Raw genomic sequence first — 16638 nt, forward strand, 5'->3', positions numbered from 1 at the left:
GCCTGAAGGCCTCGCTTCAGGCTCCAACCGGCCTGTAGGCCTCGCTTCAGTGCGGCTTGTAGGCCTCGCTTCAGACTTCAGCCCGGCCCGTAGGCCTCACCCCAGCTTCAGTGCGGCCTGTAAACCTCGCCTCAGGCCCCGGCTCGGCCTGTAGGCCTCACCTCAGGCTTCAGTGCGGCCTGTAGGCCTCGCCCCAGCCCGGCCCTATCCCCTCAGCGCTGTGCTGCGCTCTGCGCATGCGCGACGCATCCAGCCGCCGCAGGGCGGACGGCACGGAGACGCATGCGCGGTAGCGGCGTGGGCGCCGCCATGCTGAAGCACCGGCGTACGGCGCTGGAGCGCGTCGAGAAGTTTGTGTCCGCCACCTACTTCACCGACTGCAACCTGCGGGGCAGGTGGGCCGCGGGAGGGCCCCTTCTCCGCGTGCTGCCAGCTCGGGAGAGGCCTTACCTTGGTGTGTCCCCCTGAGGGAAGCGCCGAGGCGGTTCAGGCCCGGCCTCGGGTGGGCGGCTGTTGTCCCTTCGGTGTCATAAGGAGCTGGGGATGGGGTGGGGGGCCCTTGACTGAGCTGACCGCATCCCGGCCACGTCTGCCCACAGGCTCTATGGGGACAGCTGCACGCCCGCCTCGCTCTCCTGCTTCCAGACCCCACGGCGGATCCCCTACAGCGAGGCCGTCGTGCAGGAGTTCAGGCCGGCCAGAGTGGGGGACACATTTGGGCCTACGTGAGTACGGGCTGTCAGCACCTGAGAGCTGGCGGGCTCTGCCGTGACACCGTGTGCCTCTCCCTGCTTTGTGCTTTGGTGGAAGGGGCCCGCCTGCTGCCATCAGGGCTGAGAGTTGTGGTAAGGGCTGTGCATCCAGGAAAGGGCTTCAGGAGACTGAGTGCAACCCTCTACTAAAGCAGGTTCCCTACAGCAGGTTGGCATCCAGATGGGTCTTGAATATCCCCATAGGATGCTCCACTACCTCTCCGGGCAGCCTGTTCCACTGCTCTGTCACCCTTACCATAAAGTTCTTCCTCTTGTTTATGTGGAACTTCCTGTGTTCCAGTTTTTGCCCATTGACCCCTGTTTGATTGCTGCACGCCATTGAAAAGAGCCTGACTCCATCCACTTGACTCCCACACATTAGATATTTATAAACAGTTATGAGATCATCACTCAGCCTTCTCTTCTCCAGACTGAACAGTCCCAGGTCTCTCAGCCTTTCCTTGGAGAGGCAGTACTGTAAGCCCTGGTCATCTTTATGGCCCACAAAGATCTCCCTGTTTTTTTTTTTAACTGGGTAGTCCAGACTGGCTCTGTGGCCTCACCAGGGCAGAGCAAAGGGCAGGATCACCTCCCTCAACCTGCTGGGTGCTCTCTTGATGATACAGCCCAGGATATCATCAGCCTTCTTGGCCACATGCTGGCTCATGATCAGCCTGTTATCCACCAGAACCCTTAAGTCCTTTTCCTCAGGGCTCCTTTCTGTCAGATCTGTTCCTAACTTAGATAGGTGCATGCAGCTGTTCCTACTCAGGTGCAGGACCATACACTTGCTCTTGTTGAGGCTCGTCACGTTCCTCTCTGCCCAACTCAGCAATCTGTCCAGGCCTTGCTGAATGGCAGCATGGCCTTCTGGTGTGTCAGTCACTCCTTCCAGATCTGTATCAGCATCGTTTCATATCAAAGCATGTCCTCTTGGGTTTCATTGCCTTATGGATTGCTCAGAGATCTTCACCCCACTCAGCAGGGCTTTTGTCTGGCTGCCGCATCTTTAACCTGCAGCATGCCATGAGCCAGAGGTTTAGTGTGGTTAAAGAGCAGACAGGTCTGCAGCTTGCTGGAAGGGGAGGCCCAATGCGTTTAAATGGAACAGGATTGTCCTGTGCAGATGTTGTGTCCTCCTTGAACTGATGCTGGGTCACTGACAGCCACACAGGGAACTGGTTAAAGCATGTCTGTGCAGACACTGCACTTGTGTGGTGTCCCTGCTGCTTTTTGCCCACAGAGGTTCAGAATGCACGAGGCTTCTCTTTGGGAAGGTCTCAGCAATGGGTGAGGTGCTGTGTGTTTTCTTCCAGGTGGGAGACCTGCTGGTTTAGGGTGGAGCTGAGCATCCCCCCAGCATGGGCAGGACAGGAGGTGCACTTTGTCTGGGAGAGCGATGGTGAAGGCATGGTGTGGCGAGATGCCCAGCCGGTCCAGGTAAGGAGGGGTGGGTCAGGTGTATGACAGGTATTCTGTTGTCTTCAGAGCAGTTATCTTCCTCAGCCCTCTCTAATGGAGCAGTAGAAATCCCCTCCTGTTAGTTTTATGTGCCTCGGAGTAATGTCTGCTTGTGTTGTTGGGGAGGAATAACGCATGGACCAAAGGGAGAGAACCAAGAATAACTAGCGGTCTAGACAATGTGGTCATGAAAGAAAACATAAAGTGTATTTATAGCTGTGGTTCAGCCTTAAGAAATAAACCAAGGCTGCTTGAGAAGCCTTTAAATACGTGAAAAACTTCAGTGCAGAGAGGGGCAGTTATGAAATCACAGAATATCCAAAATTGGAAAGGACCCATGGGGATCATTGAGTCCAACTCCTGGCTGCACACAAAGAGGCTGGCGTGTGGGGCAGGAGAGAGGGTGACACTTGTGGTGGTTTGCTTACTTTGCTTTGTGATAGAGAGAGGGTTTGTGGGCTGTATCCAAAGTTCAGTCCTGACAGTCAGGCCTGCTGGTAGTCCAGTACTCCTTTGGGAAGCACTGTGCTATGACATGTGGGACCACAGCCCTCCATCCAGCAGGGCTTTGTGGTGTCCTGTCTGTCCAGCAGCTCTGTAAAGCCTGCTGTCATGGGCTTGTGTAAATGTGGGTTAAATGTGCTGCCTTCCCCTTCAGGGTTTGACTAAGGAAGGCGAGAAGACCAGCTACATACTGACAAGCAGCCTGAAGGAGACAGAGCCCCACAGGTGAGTGGTCAGCTTGGCCAAACTCTGTGCTGCTGGGGAAGCTTGGTGGTGAAATAACCAAAGCTGGGGTGCGATACTCAAGCCTGCATCAGGGTACTCAGTGTGTCTGTCAGAAGTTCAATTGGACTAGTCCTGCTATGGGGTAGGAGTGGGCTTTGCCAACTGAGTAATCTGACCCCAGGTGGTCACTTGTAATTTGCTTCCTGATGGTTTCCTTCTGGTCTCTGCAGTCTGACTCTGTATGTGGAGCTGGCCTGCAATGGGCTTTTTGGGGCTGGCAGGGGCTCCATGATAGCCCCTCCGGATCCTGACAAAAAGTTCACCTTGAGCAAGGCTGAGTTGGTGGTCTTCAACAGAGATGTCTACGAGCTGCTGGTGGATCTGGAAATACTTCTGGACATGGCCCAGGTCTGCGTGCTCATTCTCTTTCTTTTTCTCAGCATTTCTACTTCCTACAACTTCTACATTTTATCCCCTTCTTCCATGTCCCAAGACCTGTCTCCTCCCAAAAGGAAGCCCCAGAGGAATATGTATTTGCTCCCACTGCTTTGGCATGACTGATATTGTCTGCAGTATGAGAAGTCCAAACGAGGAGGCGACACAGGTGTTTGTTGCATCTACCTCCTGGTCTAAAGCAGAGTCTATTAGGCGAGAGCCCTCTGGTGTTGAGTAACTTGTCTTTAGGGAAACACATGCAAAGATAAGGTTTTATCTGTGAAGCAGGGATGTGGTGTCTGCCTGAAACCACTGGCAGAGTCAGGTCTTGGAAGGAAGTAGCAGGTTCTGCCTGAGACAGATGTATCCGTACTGGCCAGAGTGCCCAGAATCAAGCTGTCCTCTCTCCCACCCTTAGCTCCTCGGGGAGGAAAACCAGAGGAGCTTCCAGGCCCTGTATGCTGCCAACCAGATTGTCAACGTGTGTGATGTGAAGGACCCATCCACCTTCCCTGCTGCCCGTGAGCTGGCTGCCGCGATCTTCAGCCAGAGGAACGGCGAGAGCCAGCACACCATCCACGCCATGGGGCACTGCCACATTGACTCCGGTGAGAGCAGTCCAGCTTTCCCTCTCTACTAGCCAGGATAGCAGTGCTGGCTGCCCTTGGGCTGCAGGCACCAAGCCCTGAGGGAAAGGAAAAGGGATTTCTGTGCTAGCACACGGCTGATCTGATAGGGCAGTGAGGCAGAGGGATGTGTGTCTGGCTAGCTGTGTGGTCTGGAGCACTGATGGGGCTGCTGATGGGAGATGGATTACAGACCACTGTTTTCTGCCTTTTGGACATCACCCTCAATTTCCAGTCCCTGGAGAGGACTTTAGTTTCAACAGAGAGGCAGCAGAGGCCCCAGACCGTGGTACTGTTGGGCACATCAGTCAAAGGATAGCATTTTGCTGTTGCATTTTCCCTGGTTGATCTTTGAAAGACAGTGCAGGCCCCATTCCCAAGGGAGTCTGCCTTACCCAGGCAGCCAGGGATGGTGCTTGTGCCAAGTAATAACCATGGTAGGGCCGTGTGTCTGTCCCTACAGCCTGGCTGTGGCCATATGAGGAGACTATCCGGAAATGTGCTCGCAGCTGGGTCACGGTTATCCGTCTGATGGAGCACAACCCAGAGCTCACCTTTGCCTGCTCCCAGGTGAGCCATCTCTCTCCTGAATTGGAGGGATGGGGTCACTGCAATCCCCAGGGGTCACTGCAGCTCTCGGCAGCCCTGAGGATTGGAAGTGGGATGGTTTGCTCTGAGCAGCACAGGGAATTGATGCCAAGCTCACTGAGAAGCTCTTCTGCTTGTGGCACGCTGCTTCTCCAGTGTGACTCCAAATGAGACGGGGCTGATCAGGGTCCTGTGTGGTGGCAGAGAGCAGGAACATTGGTGTGGAGCAACGTGGTGGGAGCTGGGGCTGACTTCTGTGCTCTGGCAGGCACAGCAATTCGAATGGGTGCGGAGCTGGTACCCTGGACTCTACGCCCAGATTCAGGACTACGTGGCAAAGGGGCAGTTTGTTCCTGTTGGAGGCACCTGGGTGGAAATGGTGAGAAGCACAGTGAGCCTGGCTCACAGCACCTTTTTGTCTCCCCTCTGCAGTGCTGTGCTCAGATCCTGTGTGGGCAGGGTGACAGTGGGAGTGGGCTGGAGGCTTCTCCTATGCCTGGCTTGGCACACGTGTTGCAAGAGAGGATGCTGACTCCCTGTGCTCTGCTCCCAGGATGGAAACCTGCCCAGTGGGGAGTCCATGGTGCGGCAGTTCCTTCAGGGCCAGCGGTTCTTCCAGCAGCAGTTTGGCCAGATCTGCTCAGAGGTACTTGCTCTTTTGCAGCATGCTTTCCTTGCACACGGTCGACTTCCACCCCTTGCTGTCCTTCAAGATTTCTCTTCGATTTGCCTTCCAGATGTAATTTTCAGGTGCCTCACATAGGCCTGATTTTTACAACTAAGACTGTGATTAGTGAATATCCAGTCACCCATATATTCTGCCAGTTAGCACAGGACTAGGCCTTGATTTTATTATCTGCTGGTCTCTGGCAGGTGTCTGGAGTTGCTCCTTATCTAGCACATCTTGTCTCCCCTCTGCATTAAGGCTTTAGAGCCAGGATACCCTGGACAAACTCAGGTCAGTTTGACTGTTGTGTTTCTCTTCCTCTGCTCCCAGTTCTGGCTGCCAGACACGTTTGGGTACTCAGCCCAGCTGCCCCAGCTGATGTGTGGCTGTGGGATCAAACGGTTCCTCACACAGAAGCTCAGCTGGAACCTGGTCAACACCTTCCCAGTGAGTTGTGCTTCCCTTCTTCCCAGGGGTGGACATAGGGTTGCTGGAGTCTGTCTGCAGGGCTGGACCCATTTGTTCTACAGGTCAAGCCAGTCCTTAGCTCAGCTGATAGAGGCTTTTCTTCCAAAAATTCTAAGTAGTGACATGGAGAGAAAGGGAAGGCTTAGTGTGGATCCTCCAGGTTTTTGACGTGCTCGTCCCCTCTGCACTTCTGTGGAGACTTGGGTGCTGGGTTTTGTGCCTGACAAGGCTTGCAAGGGAGCATGGGCTTCTAGTGCATGAGTTCTGTGCTGATGTGGTTGAACTGCACTCTCCACATGCACTTTGGTCTGGGAGATGAGTTTGGGAGCCTTGAAACACCGAGCAAGGGGTGAGTTGATCATTTGCCTGTGCTGGCATGAGTTTTTTGGGAACTCCTGGGAATCACGGTCTGTGTTTCAACATTTGGGCACTTTGTGGCTCTTTGAGACACTATATTTTTCTCTGGCATGTCTGCAGCATCACACCTTTTTTTGGGAAGGCATTGATGGATCCCGAGTCCTGACCCATTTCCCCCCTGGTGACTCCTATGGGATGCAGGGGCGAGTGGAGGAGGTAAGTGAGCTTGTCAAACCTGCATGTGAAGTGCAATGCCAGCCTCATGGGGCCAGATCGGAGGTTTGTAAGAGGGGGCACTGTCGGAGGAGGGAGTGGGATTACCAAATGAAGGCCTTTAGTTAACCTGGTAGTTGCCTGCCTCTGTGATGTGTCCATGCCTGATTCTTGTGGTTTGGGCTGGGGAAGAGGGGCAAGGCTGACTTTCTTGTGTGGAGCAAGGAGAGCTGGGGCTGGGTACCAACAGATTGCAGCTGTCCAAAATTCCTTCTAGATGCTGAAAACAGTGAAGAACAATAGAGACAAAGGACGTGTGAACCACAGCGCTGTCCTTTTTGGCTTTGGAGATGGAGGAGGTGGCCCCACGCAAAACATGCTGGACAGGATGAAGAGGATGAGTGATACAGATGGGCTGCCAAGGTGAAAGATCCTTTCCTGCCTCCTTGCACAGGCACAGAGCACTTGTCACAGCCTCTATGGGCTCCCATTGCTTCTACTGAAGCAGCTGTGTACACAACATATAGCTTAGACAAAGGGCTGTTGGGCTTGACGTGGGGAAAAATGATTAGGCAGCAATTCAAAGTATCAAATAACTGCTGCTCCTCAGCTAGCTTGCACCATGCCACTCTGCCTCCTGCCTGCAGTTTGTAGTATGGGAGGATTTCAGAGCTGGCTGTTTCCATTCTCCAATTAGTGGTCTCCTTTCTCCAAGTGTAAGTGGTCTGCACCTCTGGCCAGCCAGGAGTCACCCTGCACATCCCTTTTAATTCTGTGTTGGGGTTTTTGAAGCCTCGTTTCTGGAATTGATGCCTTTCTGGTGGGAATACCCCATTAGCTGTGTCATGCACTTCTCTCCTGGCTCATTGCTGTTTGTACCTCTGTCCCACAGGATTCAGATCTCCACTCCTGACCGTTTTTTTTCTGTCCTGGAGAAGGAGTCATCACAGCTGTGCATCTGGGTGGGAGAACTCTTCCTCGAACTGCACAATGGCACATACACCACCCAAGCCCAGGTGACTGCATGTGTGGGTTGAGGCAGTGGGATCCCTCACCCTCAGGGAAAGTGGCTGTTTTCAGCTCTCTTTGCTACTGCTCAGGTGGCTCCAGGGCTTGGGTAGCGCCCTTTGTGCCTCAGCTCTGGGAGCCACCTTGCAGCCAGCACTCCGAAAGGCACATCTGCTGTTAGTCTTTAGTCAGACTTGCTTCCAGGGTGAGAAGGGAACCAAGACACAGCAGACCCCCTCTGGTCAATAACTGCCATGTCCTGCACTTTAGCGGAGCCCTGGTCATTGCAGAGGAGAGATGAAGAATTAGAAGAGGAGAAAAGTGAGTGGAGTCTGGCCTGGGGGTTAAGCAGTGGCCTGTGCTGGGGGTTATAAAGCTGAAAGCCAGGTTGATCTGTGGCCAAAAAAGAAAGCTAGTAATGGCAGCTCACGACACCTACAAGTAACCAGCCTTCCTGCATTGGATCTGTGCTTTTGCTGCTGGTGTAAGAGATTCGTTCCTGGCTACGGCTTTTCTAAGAATCTTCCTTCTCTTCCTGATTGGCACTAGATAAAGAGGGGAAATCGGGAGTGTGAGCGAATACTCCATGATGTGGAAGTGCTTAGCACCTTGGCTGTGGCACAGAGTGGCACGTTTCAGTATCCTGCTAGCCAGCTGCAGCAGCTCTGGAGGTAGGGAAGTACATGATGACTGCTGTGCAAACACTAATTCTTCCATAAGATGTTGAGAACTTAATGGGAAAGAGTTTCAGTGCCTTGCTTCTATCGTTGAAATCTTCAAACCTTCACTCCAAACCCTTTGGAAGCTCCAAATCTTTACTGCTGCTGGAAGTTTCATCTCCAGCCTACACTTATCTTTGGCCAGTTTTGACTGGTCTGAATTCGTACAGTAATATATCTGGTAGTCCCAAGAGATTAAAAGGGTCAGCTCTTAATCTCCATGGTTGTGGTTTACAAAGATGACAGTTGGCATGTCCTAACATAAGGGGATTTAAAGTGTGCTATGCAAAAAAATCTCCCCATTGTTTCCTAATGGAGAACAGTTACTAAGTCTGTCTGTCTTGCAAACAGGGCTTGGTAAGCTAGAACAAGTCTAATGCTCTCCCCTGCTTCCTGGTGTGGTTTCTTTTCTGTTCTAGGTTATTGCTGCTCAACCAGTTTCATGACGTATTACCAGGCAGCTGTATCCAGCTCGTGGTCAGGGATGCCCTGAAATACTATGCAGGTGAGCAGGGAGTTGGGCTAGGAGGGCACTTACTTACCTATTGGAGCACCTTGAGACCTGCCTGTTGCAGAGGTTTCAATTTCAGACTGCCTGGCAATGTGGGTCAAGGCCTGTGCAGCACAGTGTGTCAGGCATGTGTCAGTAATTGGGCAAATTCAACCAGGAAATGAGCAAAACGTGCTGACTGACTGACTTCTCTGCAGTAGCAGAGGTGGGAGCTGAGGATTGCTCCTGTCTGGCCACAGGCAATTGCAATTGCTTATTCTATTATAGCTCAGCAATTTTCCAATTGAAATGACATGGCTTACTGTAATCTTGTAATAAAGTTAATAAGAACAATCATAAACTTTACTTAATAGATAATGGTAATTAATACTAAAAATAATTAGTAATTGTAGCTTGGAAGTAGCTTCTTTCACCAAAGAAGTTCTCAGGTGTGAGAAAGTGCCTGTCTGGGTCCAATTTGGGCTGCTTTTTGCTCAGAGATCCGCAGGGCTGGCACTCGCCTGCAGGAGGAGGCCGTGCAGTCCTTATGTGGAGAACTGCTGCAGCTCAAGTCTGGGGGTGCTGAGAGCACTCTTGTGCTGAACACTTTGCCCTGGGAGCGGACAGAGGTGATCTCCAGGACTGAGCCAGCTGGAACAGAGGCTTTAGGTATGTGTAACTCAGAAGTAGCGCGTGCATCATGTTTTCTTACAGTGGCGGAGACAGCCAGCAAAGAATTACTCTGCCTCTCCCTGTCCTGGAGAGGGTTTACTGATTTGTCAAAATGCTTCTTGGGGCTGATCCCACTTCAGTTTGTCCCCAAATGATGAATAAAGAGGAGGGTGTGAATATGAGAGCACCAGGGCAGCACAGTGTAACTTAAGGATGGGTCTGGGGAAGATGCTGAAACAAAACCTCTTTCCTTTCCAGCTCTGGTGACAGCTCCCAGCATGGGCTATGCTGTAGTGAGGGAATCACTGCTGCCCCCTCAGCCTGTGGCAGTGATCAAGCAGGTAAGCATAACTGCATTTGTCCTCAGATTGAGGTACCTGCTTCAAAAGCTGACTGGGGAGAAACGTAGGGGATCCAGTTCTACAGCTGTGAACCCCCTCAACTCCCGAAGGCACGAGTCTGTGAAGTCTGTTTGTTCTTTTCTCCCAGGAGGATGGCTCCATCACCATGAAGAATGGGCTGATTGCAGTCTGCCTGGATGCCATGGGGCGCCTGACCTCTCTTCGCCTGGTGCACTCTGAGAGGTGAGTCTCTCACCTGCTTCCTGCATCAGGGCACCTAAAACCTCTTTCAGACCTTCTCCTCACTGTGAGCCCTTCACCACTGCCTCTTCTTAAGCTGCTTTTCTCTGTTCTGCCTTGTTCCAGAGAATCAGTTGCCGATGGCTGCCGTGCCAACCAGTTTGCACTCTTTGATGATGTTCCCCTGTACTGGGATGCCTGGGACGTGATGGATTATCACTTGGAGACCAGGTAGAGGAGCACTGCCTGCAACACTTAAGTTTTGACTTTGCTTGGAAGTTCTCACCTCCCTGTCAGTTTTAACTGTAACCAAATCTCAACACCTCTCCCGTCCTGGGGCATTCACTCTGTAGAAGTGAGCATCTGCTGTGTGAGGCTGGCTTGGGACTTGGGAACCTGGATCTGGTGGTCTGGGACTAGCTCTGCCTTTACCCCTGTCTCTAGGAAGCCAGTGACAACGCTGCTGAAGCCTCTGGAAATCACCCTGGCCGGGGGCCTGCGGGGAAGTGCCAGCTTTTCTCTGCAGGTCGGGGAAAGCAGCACCCTAACCCAGGAGATCATCCTGGATGCCATGTGCCCATACGTCTGCTTCAAGACCCAGGTGAGGCTAGTAGCTGCTGAGCTGAACCTTAGCTCTGAGTTTTATTCCCCATCTTGTCTCCTGCTCTGGGGGCCCCCACTGCCTGTTCTCTGCAAAAGGCGAAGGTAGTCCCAGATTGAGGTCTCCTGAGGGACAAGGTGGAAGAAATCAGTCAGTTCTGCTGCTTGCAGTCTTTAGTGGCTGTTGTATTGTACCTGGTCCAGCCTGACTGGTAGCTGGCCGCTGCACGTCAGGGGAGGATGAGTGCAATTTCTGCCTGTCAGCCCATGATGATGCCTTTCTGCTATTGCATTTAGGTTGACTGGAAGGAATCTCACAAGTTCCTGAAGGTGGAATTCCCCGTGCAGGTCCGTAGCACAAATGCTACCTATGAAATCCAATTTGGGCACCTGCAGCGGCCAACACACTGGAACACATCCTGGGACTGGGCCCGATTTGAGGTGAGAGGAGGTCTGGTCCCATGATGGACTGCTTTCCTGCAGGCTTTGTGTGTTGAATATGTCCCTTGGTATCTCCTACAGGTGTGGGCTCACAAGTGGATGGATCTCTCTGAGCACGCCTTCGGGGTGGCAGTGCTGAATGACTGTAAATACGGGGCATCAGCACACAGGAACGTCCTCAGCCTCTCATTGTGAGTGGGGTTGTGGTGAGGGTGGAGCTGCAGCACTCGTGCTTTCTGAGGTGTCTGTTTCAAGTCAGGGCAGCGTCTGGTCCTGAATGATCATAGTTAATAAGGAAATAGTCTGTTATTAGCCTGAGTGGGTGACTGTCTTCTAAAACTTGTTAGCTGATGTAATTAAAATTGACTAGGATAATGTAATTCCGATGGCATACACTCATAGCTATTGAGCACAGAGCCACATTTGCACCAAGTAATTTTTCTGTTGCTGGCCAAAACACACACCAGGAAGGGAGATTTAAGGAAGGGAATGGAATGTCATTGTTACATATGTATGCCAAGCTAAGAGAAAATGGATATTTTCAATCTTAGCAGCTAAAAGTTTCACAGGAAACCACCATTCAGAGATTGATTTTAGCTTCTGGGACATCATGTCTAGAGTCCCAGAATCCACCTCAGGACCCAGACCCAAAGTAGCTGAGGGAGGCAGTTGTCCTGCCAGTGCTCTGGTTGGGTGACAGAAGGTCCTGTGGAGAGTCCCATTTCTTTCCTTAGGCTGAGAGCACCTAAGTCCCCTGATGCCACTGCAGATATTGCCCACCACCAGTTCACCTACGCTGTGATGCCTCACCAGGGTGAGTAATGAGCAGAGTTGGACACTGTGAAGACACCCAGAGTAGAGGATGCTCCAGCGAGCCTCGGGTGGGCACAGGGTGCCTCCATCTCTGACTGTCAGTGCATAGAGACTGATTGGAGGTTCTCGTTTTGCAGGCTCCTTCCAGGATGCTGGTGTGATCCAGTGTGCCTACAACTTGAATTTCCCCCTCCACGCAGTCCCAGCCAGCTCTGCACCATTTCCAACCTGGAGTGCCTTTTCTGTGAGCTCACCTGCAGTTGTTTTGGAAACTGTCAAGCAGGCAAGTCCCCCAGGAAGAAGCAGGGAGGTGGAGGGGGCAGTTTTGAAGCTGCTTGTTCAGTGTGGTGTGCTTTCTCCCCGGCACTGGATGGCAGGCAGGATTGGCTGAGTGGCTACAGTGTTCTGTTCTGCATGTCAGAGCAGCTCAGTTGAGATCATTTTGGTCTGGCTGAGGTATAAAGATGTAGGTTAGGATGTTCCCATCTCCTTTGCGTGAACTCAGGTTTCTATGCTGCGTCTGCACAGGCTGAGGACAGACCTGAAGCTGTGGTGGTCCGGCTGTATGAGGCACATGGCAGCACAGTTGTCACTTGGCTCCAGACCTCCCTCCCCATTAAAGAGGCAATGCTGTAAGTGCACAGGGTGGCTGGGCAGGAGCTCAAGTCAGTCACTTCAGCTTCACCAGCTGTTTTCTCCCCCAGATGTGACCTTCTGGAGCGGCCAACAGCCAAGGGCCACCTGCCACTGGAACAGCAGGGTCTGAGGCTTTCCTTCACACCATTCCAAGTGCTCTCCATCCTCCTGGTTTTGAGGCAGTGATGCTGGTGCTACAATTACCTGGACCAACACTGGGAGCTCAAATCACAGCCCAAGTCTCCCCCACGGCACATCCAGGTAACCTGGTGGAAGTGCAGTGTCATCTCTTGGAACTGAGCCTGGCCACCAGTGCCCTCTTGCTGGGCCAGAGAGGAAGAAGGACCAAGCATTTTTGCTGACCAGAGTCCAGTGAGAATATTTCCCAAGAAGTGTGCAGTATTGAGCAACTCCAGGGAAGAGCAAAGTCTACCCTGGACCCCCAACCAGCCATCAGAGAGCAGTGCAGTCAGCCCCCTCTCTTCCCTTCCTTCTCCTGTCTCTTGCACTGCCCTGGCAGAGGGGGCACAAATAAGACAAAATTACATGAGAACACTCTGTTGTAGCTGCTGCTGCTCTCAGTGTCCTTCCTCCTCAGCAGGATATTTCTTACCCCTGAAACTAAGGAGGCAGTGCTTACCTTTACTTTGGAGGTGGGGTTTCTCCAGCCCATCTGGGAAAGAGGCTGGGCATGGTGGGGTTAGCCTTAGCACAAGAAAGCAGGCACACCAATTTTTACACAAAATACTTTTATTAATCATCTAAAACCAGCTTTCTTAGTGATCCAGGCAGCAATTAAAAAAAGGAAGAAGGAATATGATTTAAGGTATAGATGGGAAAGGGTCAGAATCTGACACGATGCACAGTCAGTGGTCCCTCTGAGGAACTGATTCTAAAACCACTCAGAAGGGACAAGCAAGGTTGTAAAAAAATATTTAAGAACAGAAAGGGGGAGGAGCACCAGCCTGCCCCCATCCCTGAGGCTGCAAGAGCAGTAGTGCTGCACAGAGCAAGTGCTACAAGCAGGCATGCCTGAAAGCAACACCAGGCAGCCCAGGCCAGCGTGTCTCCACAGCAGAGGCAATGTCACACGTTTCCAAAGGCTGAGGTGTGCAGAAGGCAGTGTGCAGTGTTCACACTACAGGGGCTGCACCTGGAAGGTGGGGAGGAAAACAAGAAGGCAGAAAGTGAGGTGGTGCCTGGCTCTGCCCTGCAGAACTCTTCTGCCCTTTGTCACCCCCTCGGTTCAAAAGTCACAGGGACCACCAGCCTCACCTCTGCCCCTGCGTGCTGAAGTCCGGTTTCTTTTTGCTCTGACTGGAACATCTGGCTCAGATGAGGTTGGAGTGGCAGCCACTTTCTTTCTCCCACGGGCACGTCCCTTCCTTGACCCATCAGGCACTGCCTTCTCTTCCTCCTCCTTCACGGCTGGCTTCGGGGGCTTCTCTGCACCCCCAGAACGCCGTTTTGAGGCACGTGTTGTGACCTGGATGGACAGAGCCAGAGCTTAGCATCAGAAGCATGCACATGAGAGGGGAACATGAAGATGCATGCGTCACTTGGTGACTGTGAGAGCAGCCTGAGAGGGCAAAGGAATCAGCCTCTAGCCCCAGCAGCAGTCTCACCAACCATAAAACTTCGTACTGTGGGGGTTGGAGCTTCAGGGTCTGCCTTCAGGTGAGCGTGCTTCTTGCGGGACTTCTGACCTGTGAGAGGACATGCTCAGGTTAGGGAGGTAGGGGGAACAAGGGACACCACCCTGAGCAGTGAATGGGAACTCAGGTTAGGAAGGATTCAAGGTGGTTCCCCTCCCCTCCCAACAGATTTGTTCCTTTCTCAAAACACAGTGAGCCACCAGGCTTCTGTTCACACCCAGCCCCAGAGCGTGCCCTCCTGCTCCGAGCCTGGCAGGCAAGGAAGGGGATGTAGCTGCCCTGGAAAATCACCCTGCAGGTGCAGGAGCTGTGCACAGGCAGGCTGATGTGCTGCTAGGAAGCCACGGGCACAGCAAGCTCCATCCCCTAGTGCCATCCAGCTGCCAAAGGACTGTCAGCAAACCAGGGACTTGCAGCGCTCGCCTTCAAAGTAGGACTGTGCTCCTCTGGCTGTGAGCAGATTGGTTCCTCCCTGTGCTCCAGCCCTCCCGGAGCAAGAGTGGGTCGTGCGGGGAGGAGGGAGGACACTCACCTTTGGGAGCCATGGGGCCAGGCTCTCCCTGCAAGGAAGGTGACAGAGCAGTGACTGGGATAACATCATTCTACAGGGATTGCCAGCAAGCATCCCATAAAAGCACCATATAGCAGCTTCCAGCGGGAGCAGTGAGACCCTTCTGCACCCCACAGCCAAGACAGGAATAGGCAAACAGACATGTCCCTACAAACCCAGAGGAACCTGGTGCATTGTCTGTCTCTGAGACTCTCTGCTCCTTCTACAAGGCCCCACTACAAGGCACCTCGCCCAGGAAGGAGGAAGAGTGCTGCCAAACCATTTGGTAACACCCAAGCCCTCTGCTCAGGCTGTCCTCTGTCCCTCAGCAGCTGTGTCCCTGTCACTACCACCTACACGTCTGATGGTCACAGCAGGCTCTGGGAAAGGGAGATGCCCAGTGATACAGTTTGGTGATCTCGGGGAAGCAACGCACAAATGAAAGGTTATCCCCTTGGAGAAGCAATAGGGGTACCCAGCCCCAAGCAGAGACTCCAGACTCCTACCTGGAACCATATGGTCCTCTTGTTGCGGTCCCGCAGGGAGCTCATGCCAGGCACTAAGTAACACTGCAGCCAGTTCTTGAAGGCAGCATAGTTATCCGAGTCAGAAGGGTCAAAGAGATTTTTATCTAGGAAGGAAGAGAAGGAAAGGAAATGGAGAGAAAACTCTCTCCAGCCAGAGCCTTGTTCCTCAGCTCCCTGCCCTGTAGCCTCACCCACTGCCACAACCTCCATGGGCACCTTATGGCACAGCTCCAGGAGATCCGGGTTATCTCGCTTCAGCTTCAGCTTCTTACTCAATGTCAGGGAAGAATTCTGTAGGATTGGAGAAGAGAAGTCACCTGCCAGCTACCCCACTTGGATCTTTTCATCCCCATACCAGCCAAATCCTGTATTCCCCCTCAGCCTCTTGCCAGGGCACATGCCAATCCACAGGCCACACTGTAGGCTGTGAATTGTGTACGTACGACTAGCACAGCTACAGGGACTTGAAAACGGGGCAGCACACAGCAGCACGAGCAGTTTGCTAAAAAGAAGCCTCAGGTTGTGTTTTGTTGTTTTTTAAACTTCCTGAAAACAACCACCCACTTTCCCCTGGGGCTACAAGATTAGAGTACACGGACAGCAAGCCGGCCACAAGTTCAGCTGCAGCCTTCCCCAGAGGTTTCAAGCTTGCATTATATTTTCTTTCCTTGCCACTTCCTCTTTACCCTCTTGACCTGAAGGCACGTGCCTGAGGAGCTGTCACAGCTTGTTGGCATGGCCACGTGCAACTGCATGCCACATGTGTGCTGTTATGGAACAGCTGTGCTCATTTGCTGCTCCACTGGAGGAGCAGGCATGCTCTGACACGGGTGTTTATGGCAAGGACAACAACAAGCTTGATGAGAGAGACCCTGGTCAGCAAGTTACAAAGGGAAAATGCCTGCTGTTATGCTGGGAAACCTGAGTGTGGCTGCTGGATGATGGCAGCAGGAAGGGTTCAATCAATTACACTTCAAAACCTGTCCAGAACAGTAAACACCTCCTGACAGCAGCAGGGACAGAGGCAAGGAGCTGTGTGAATCCTGAAAGGACCTTGTGTCAGTTTGCAGCCCCATCACAGCGAGGTACTAAATGTGAACTGAAACTGGCTCAAACCCTGGGCCACCACTGCTGAGCTCAAATCCAAATCCATAATGGCACTGAAGGGCAGGGGCCCTCAGGCCCAAGCACAGCAGCCTGGAAAGCACCGTGCATCCTCCACCTTTTCCTCCTCACCTGCTCCCGATGCTTCAGGGCTTCCAGCACAGTCCGAGCCTTCTCAAAAGGAGGGATTTTCGCCCTGTGAGAGTCCATGTGTTACACCCAAGCCTGACACAGCCTGAGGTGCTCACATATTGCATTGGAAGAGGCTGGACTCAGTGAGATGGTGTGGCTGCAGGGACAGCAGCAAGCAGCGCTGTGCTCTCAGGGACGTGGCAGCTCACCTGTACAGGATCTCAGCACGGAGATAATTGCCGATCCCATTGAAATACTTCTGATTTAACAGCGCCTCGCAGATGGGCTTGTCGAAAGCCTTATCCTCCAGGTTGCTCAGCACGTTCTCCCTGTAGCACAGCACGAGGCACGCATGGGGCCGCGTCCCCCCGCGCCGCCCAGCCTCCTTCCCGTCCCCATCACCGCGACAGGATG

The 16638-nt window shown here is 52.8% G+C and overlaps 1 protein-coding gene across 2 annotated transcripts; it reads left to right on the forward strand.

Moving 5' to 3' along the window:
* Window positions 1-267: 267 nt before the first annotated feature.
* Window positions 268-12821, forward strand: MAN2C1 (mannosidase alpha class 2C member 1). 2 transcript variants are annotated; one of them, XM_003209351.4, is made up of 26 exons: window positions 268-395; window positions 600-725; window positions 2069-2192; window positions 2872-2942; window positions 3173-3350; window positions 3796-3985; window positions 4467-4573; window positions 4860-4970; window positions 5145-5237; window positions 5589-5705; window positions 6204-6299; window positions 6574-6719; window positions 7189-7312; window positions 7854-7975; window positions 8443-8528; window positions 9012-9182; window positions 9444-9526; window positions 9675-9769; window positions 9893-9997; window positions 10211-10367; window positions 10664-10807; window positions 10889-10998; window positions 11542-11621; window positions 11758-11903; window positions 12149-12252; window positions 12325-12821. In XM_003209351.4, the coding sequence occupies exons 1-26, from the start codon at window positions 283-285 to the stop codon at window positions 12440-12442; spliced, it is 3117 nt and encodes a 1038-aa protein (XP_003209399.2). In that variant the 5' UTR covers window positions 268-282; the 3' UTR covers window positions 12443-12821. The 2 variants fall into 2 exon arrangements, with proteins under 2 accessions (XP_003209399.2, XP_031411102.1); XM_031555242.1 differs by lacking the exons at window positions 268-395; window positions 600-725; window positions 2069-2192; window positions 2872-2942; window positions 3173-3350 and adding an exon at window positions 3384-3546.
* The last annotated feature ends 3817 nt before the right edge of the window (window positions 12822-16638 follow it).

The sequence above is a fragment of the Meleagris gallopavo genome, chromosome 12 (assembly GCF_000146605.3).
Source record: "Meleagris gallopavo isolate NT-WF06-2002-E0010 breed Aviagen turkey brand Nicholas breeding stock chromosome 12, Turkey_5.1, whole genome shotgun sequence".
Taxonomy (NCBI): domain Eukaryota; kingdom Metazoa; phylum Chordata; class Aves; order Galliformes; family Phasianidae; genus Meleagris; species Meleagris gallopavo.

Coding starts and splice junctions, on each gene's coding strand:
- MAN2C1 (XM_003209351.4), top strand. CDS start 283: ATGCGCGGTAGCGGCGTGGGCGCCGCCATGCTGAAGCACCGGCGTACG. Junction 3,351..3,795: donor TACTTCTGGACATGGCCCAG/GTCTGCGTGCTC, acceptor TCCCACCCTTAG/CTCCTCGGGGAGGAAAACCA. Junction 9,183..9,443: donor AGCTGGAACAGAGGCTTTAG/GTATGTGTAACT, acceptor TTTCCTTTCCAG/CTCTGGTGACAGCTCCCAGC.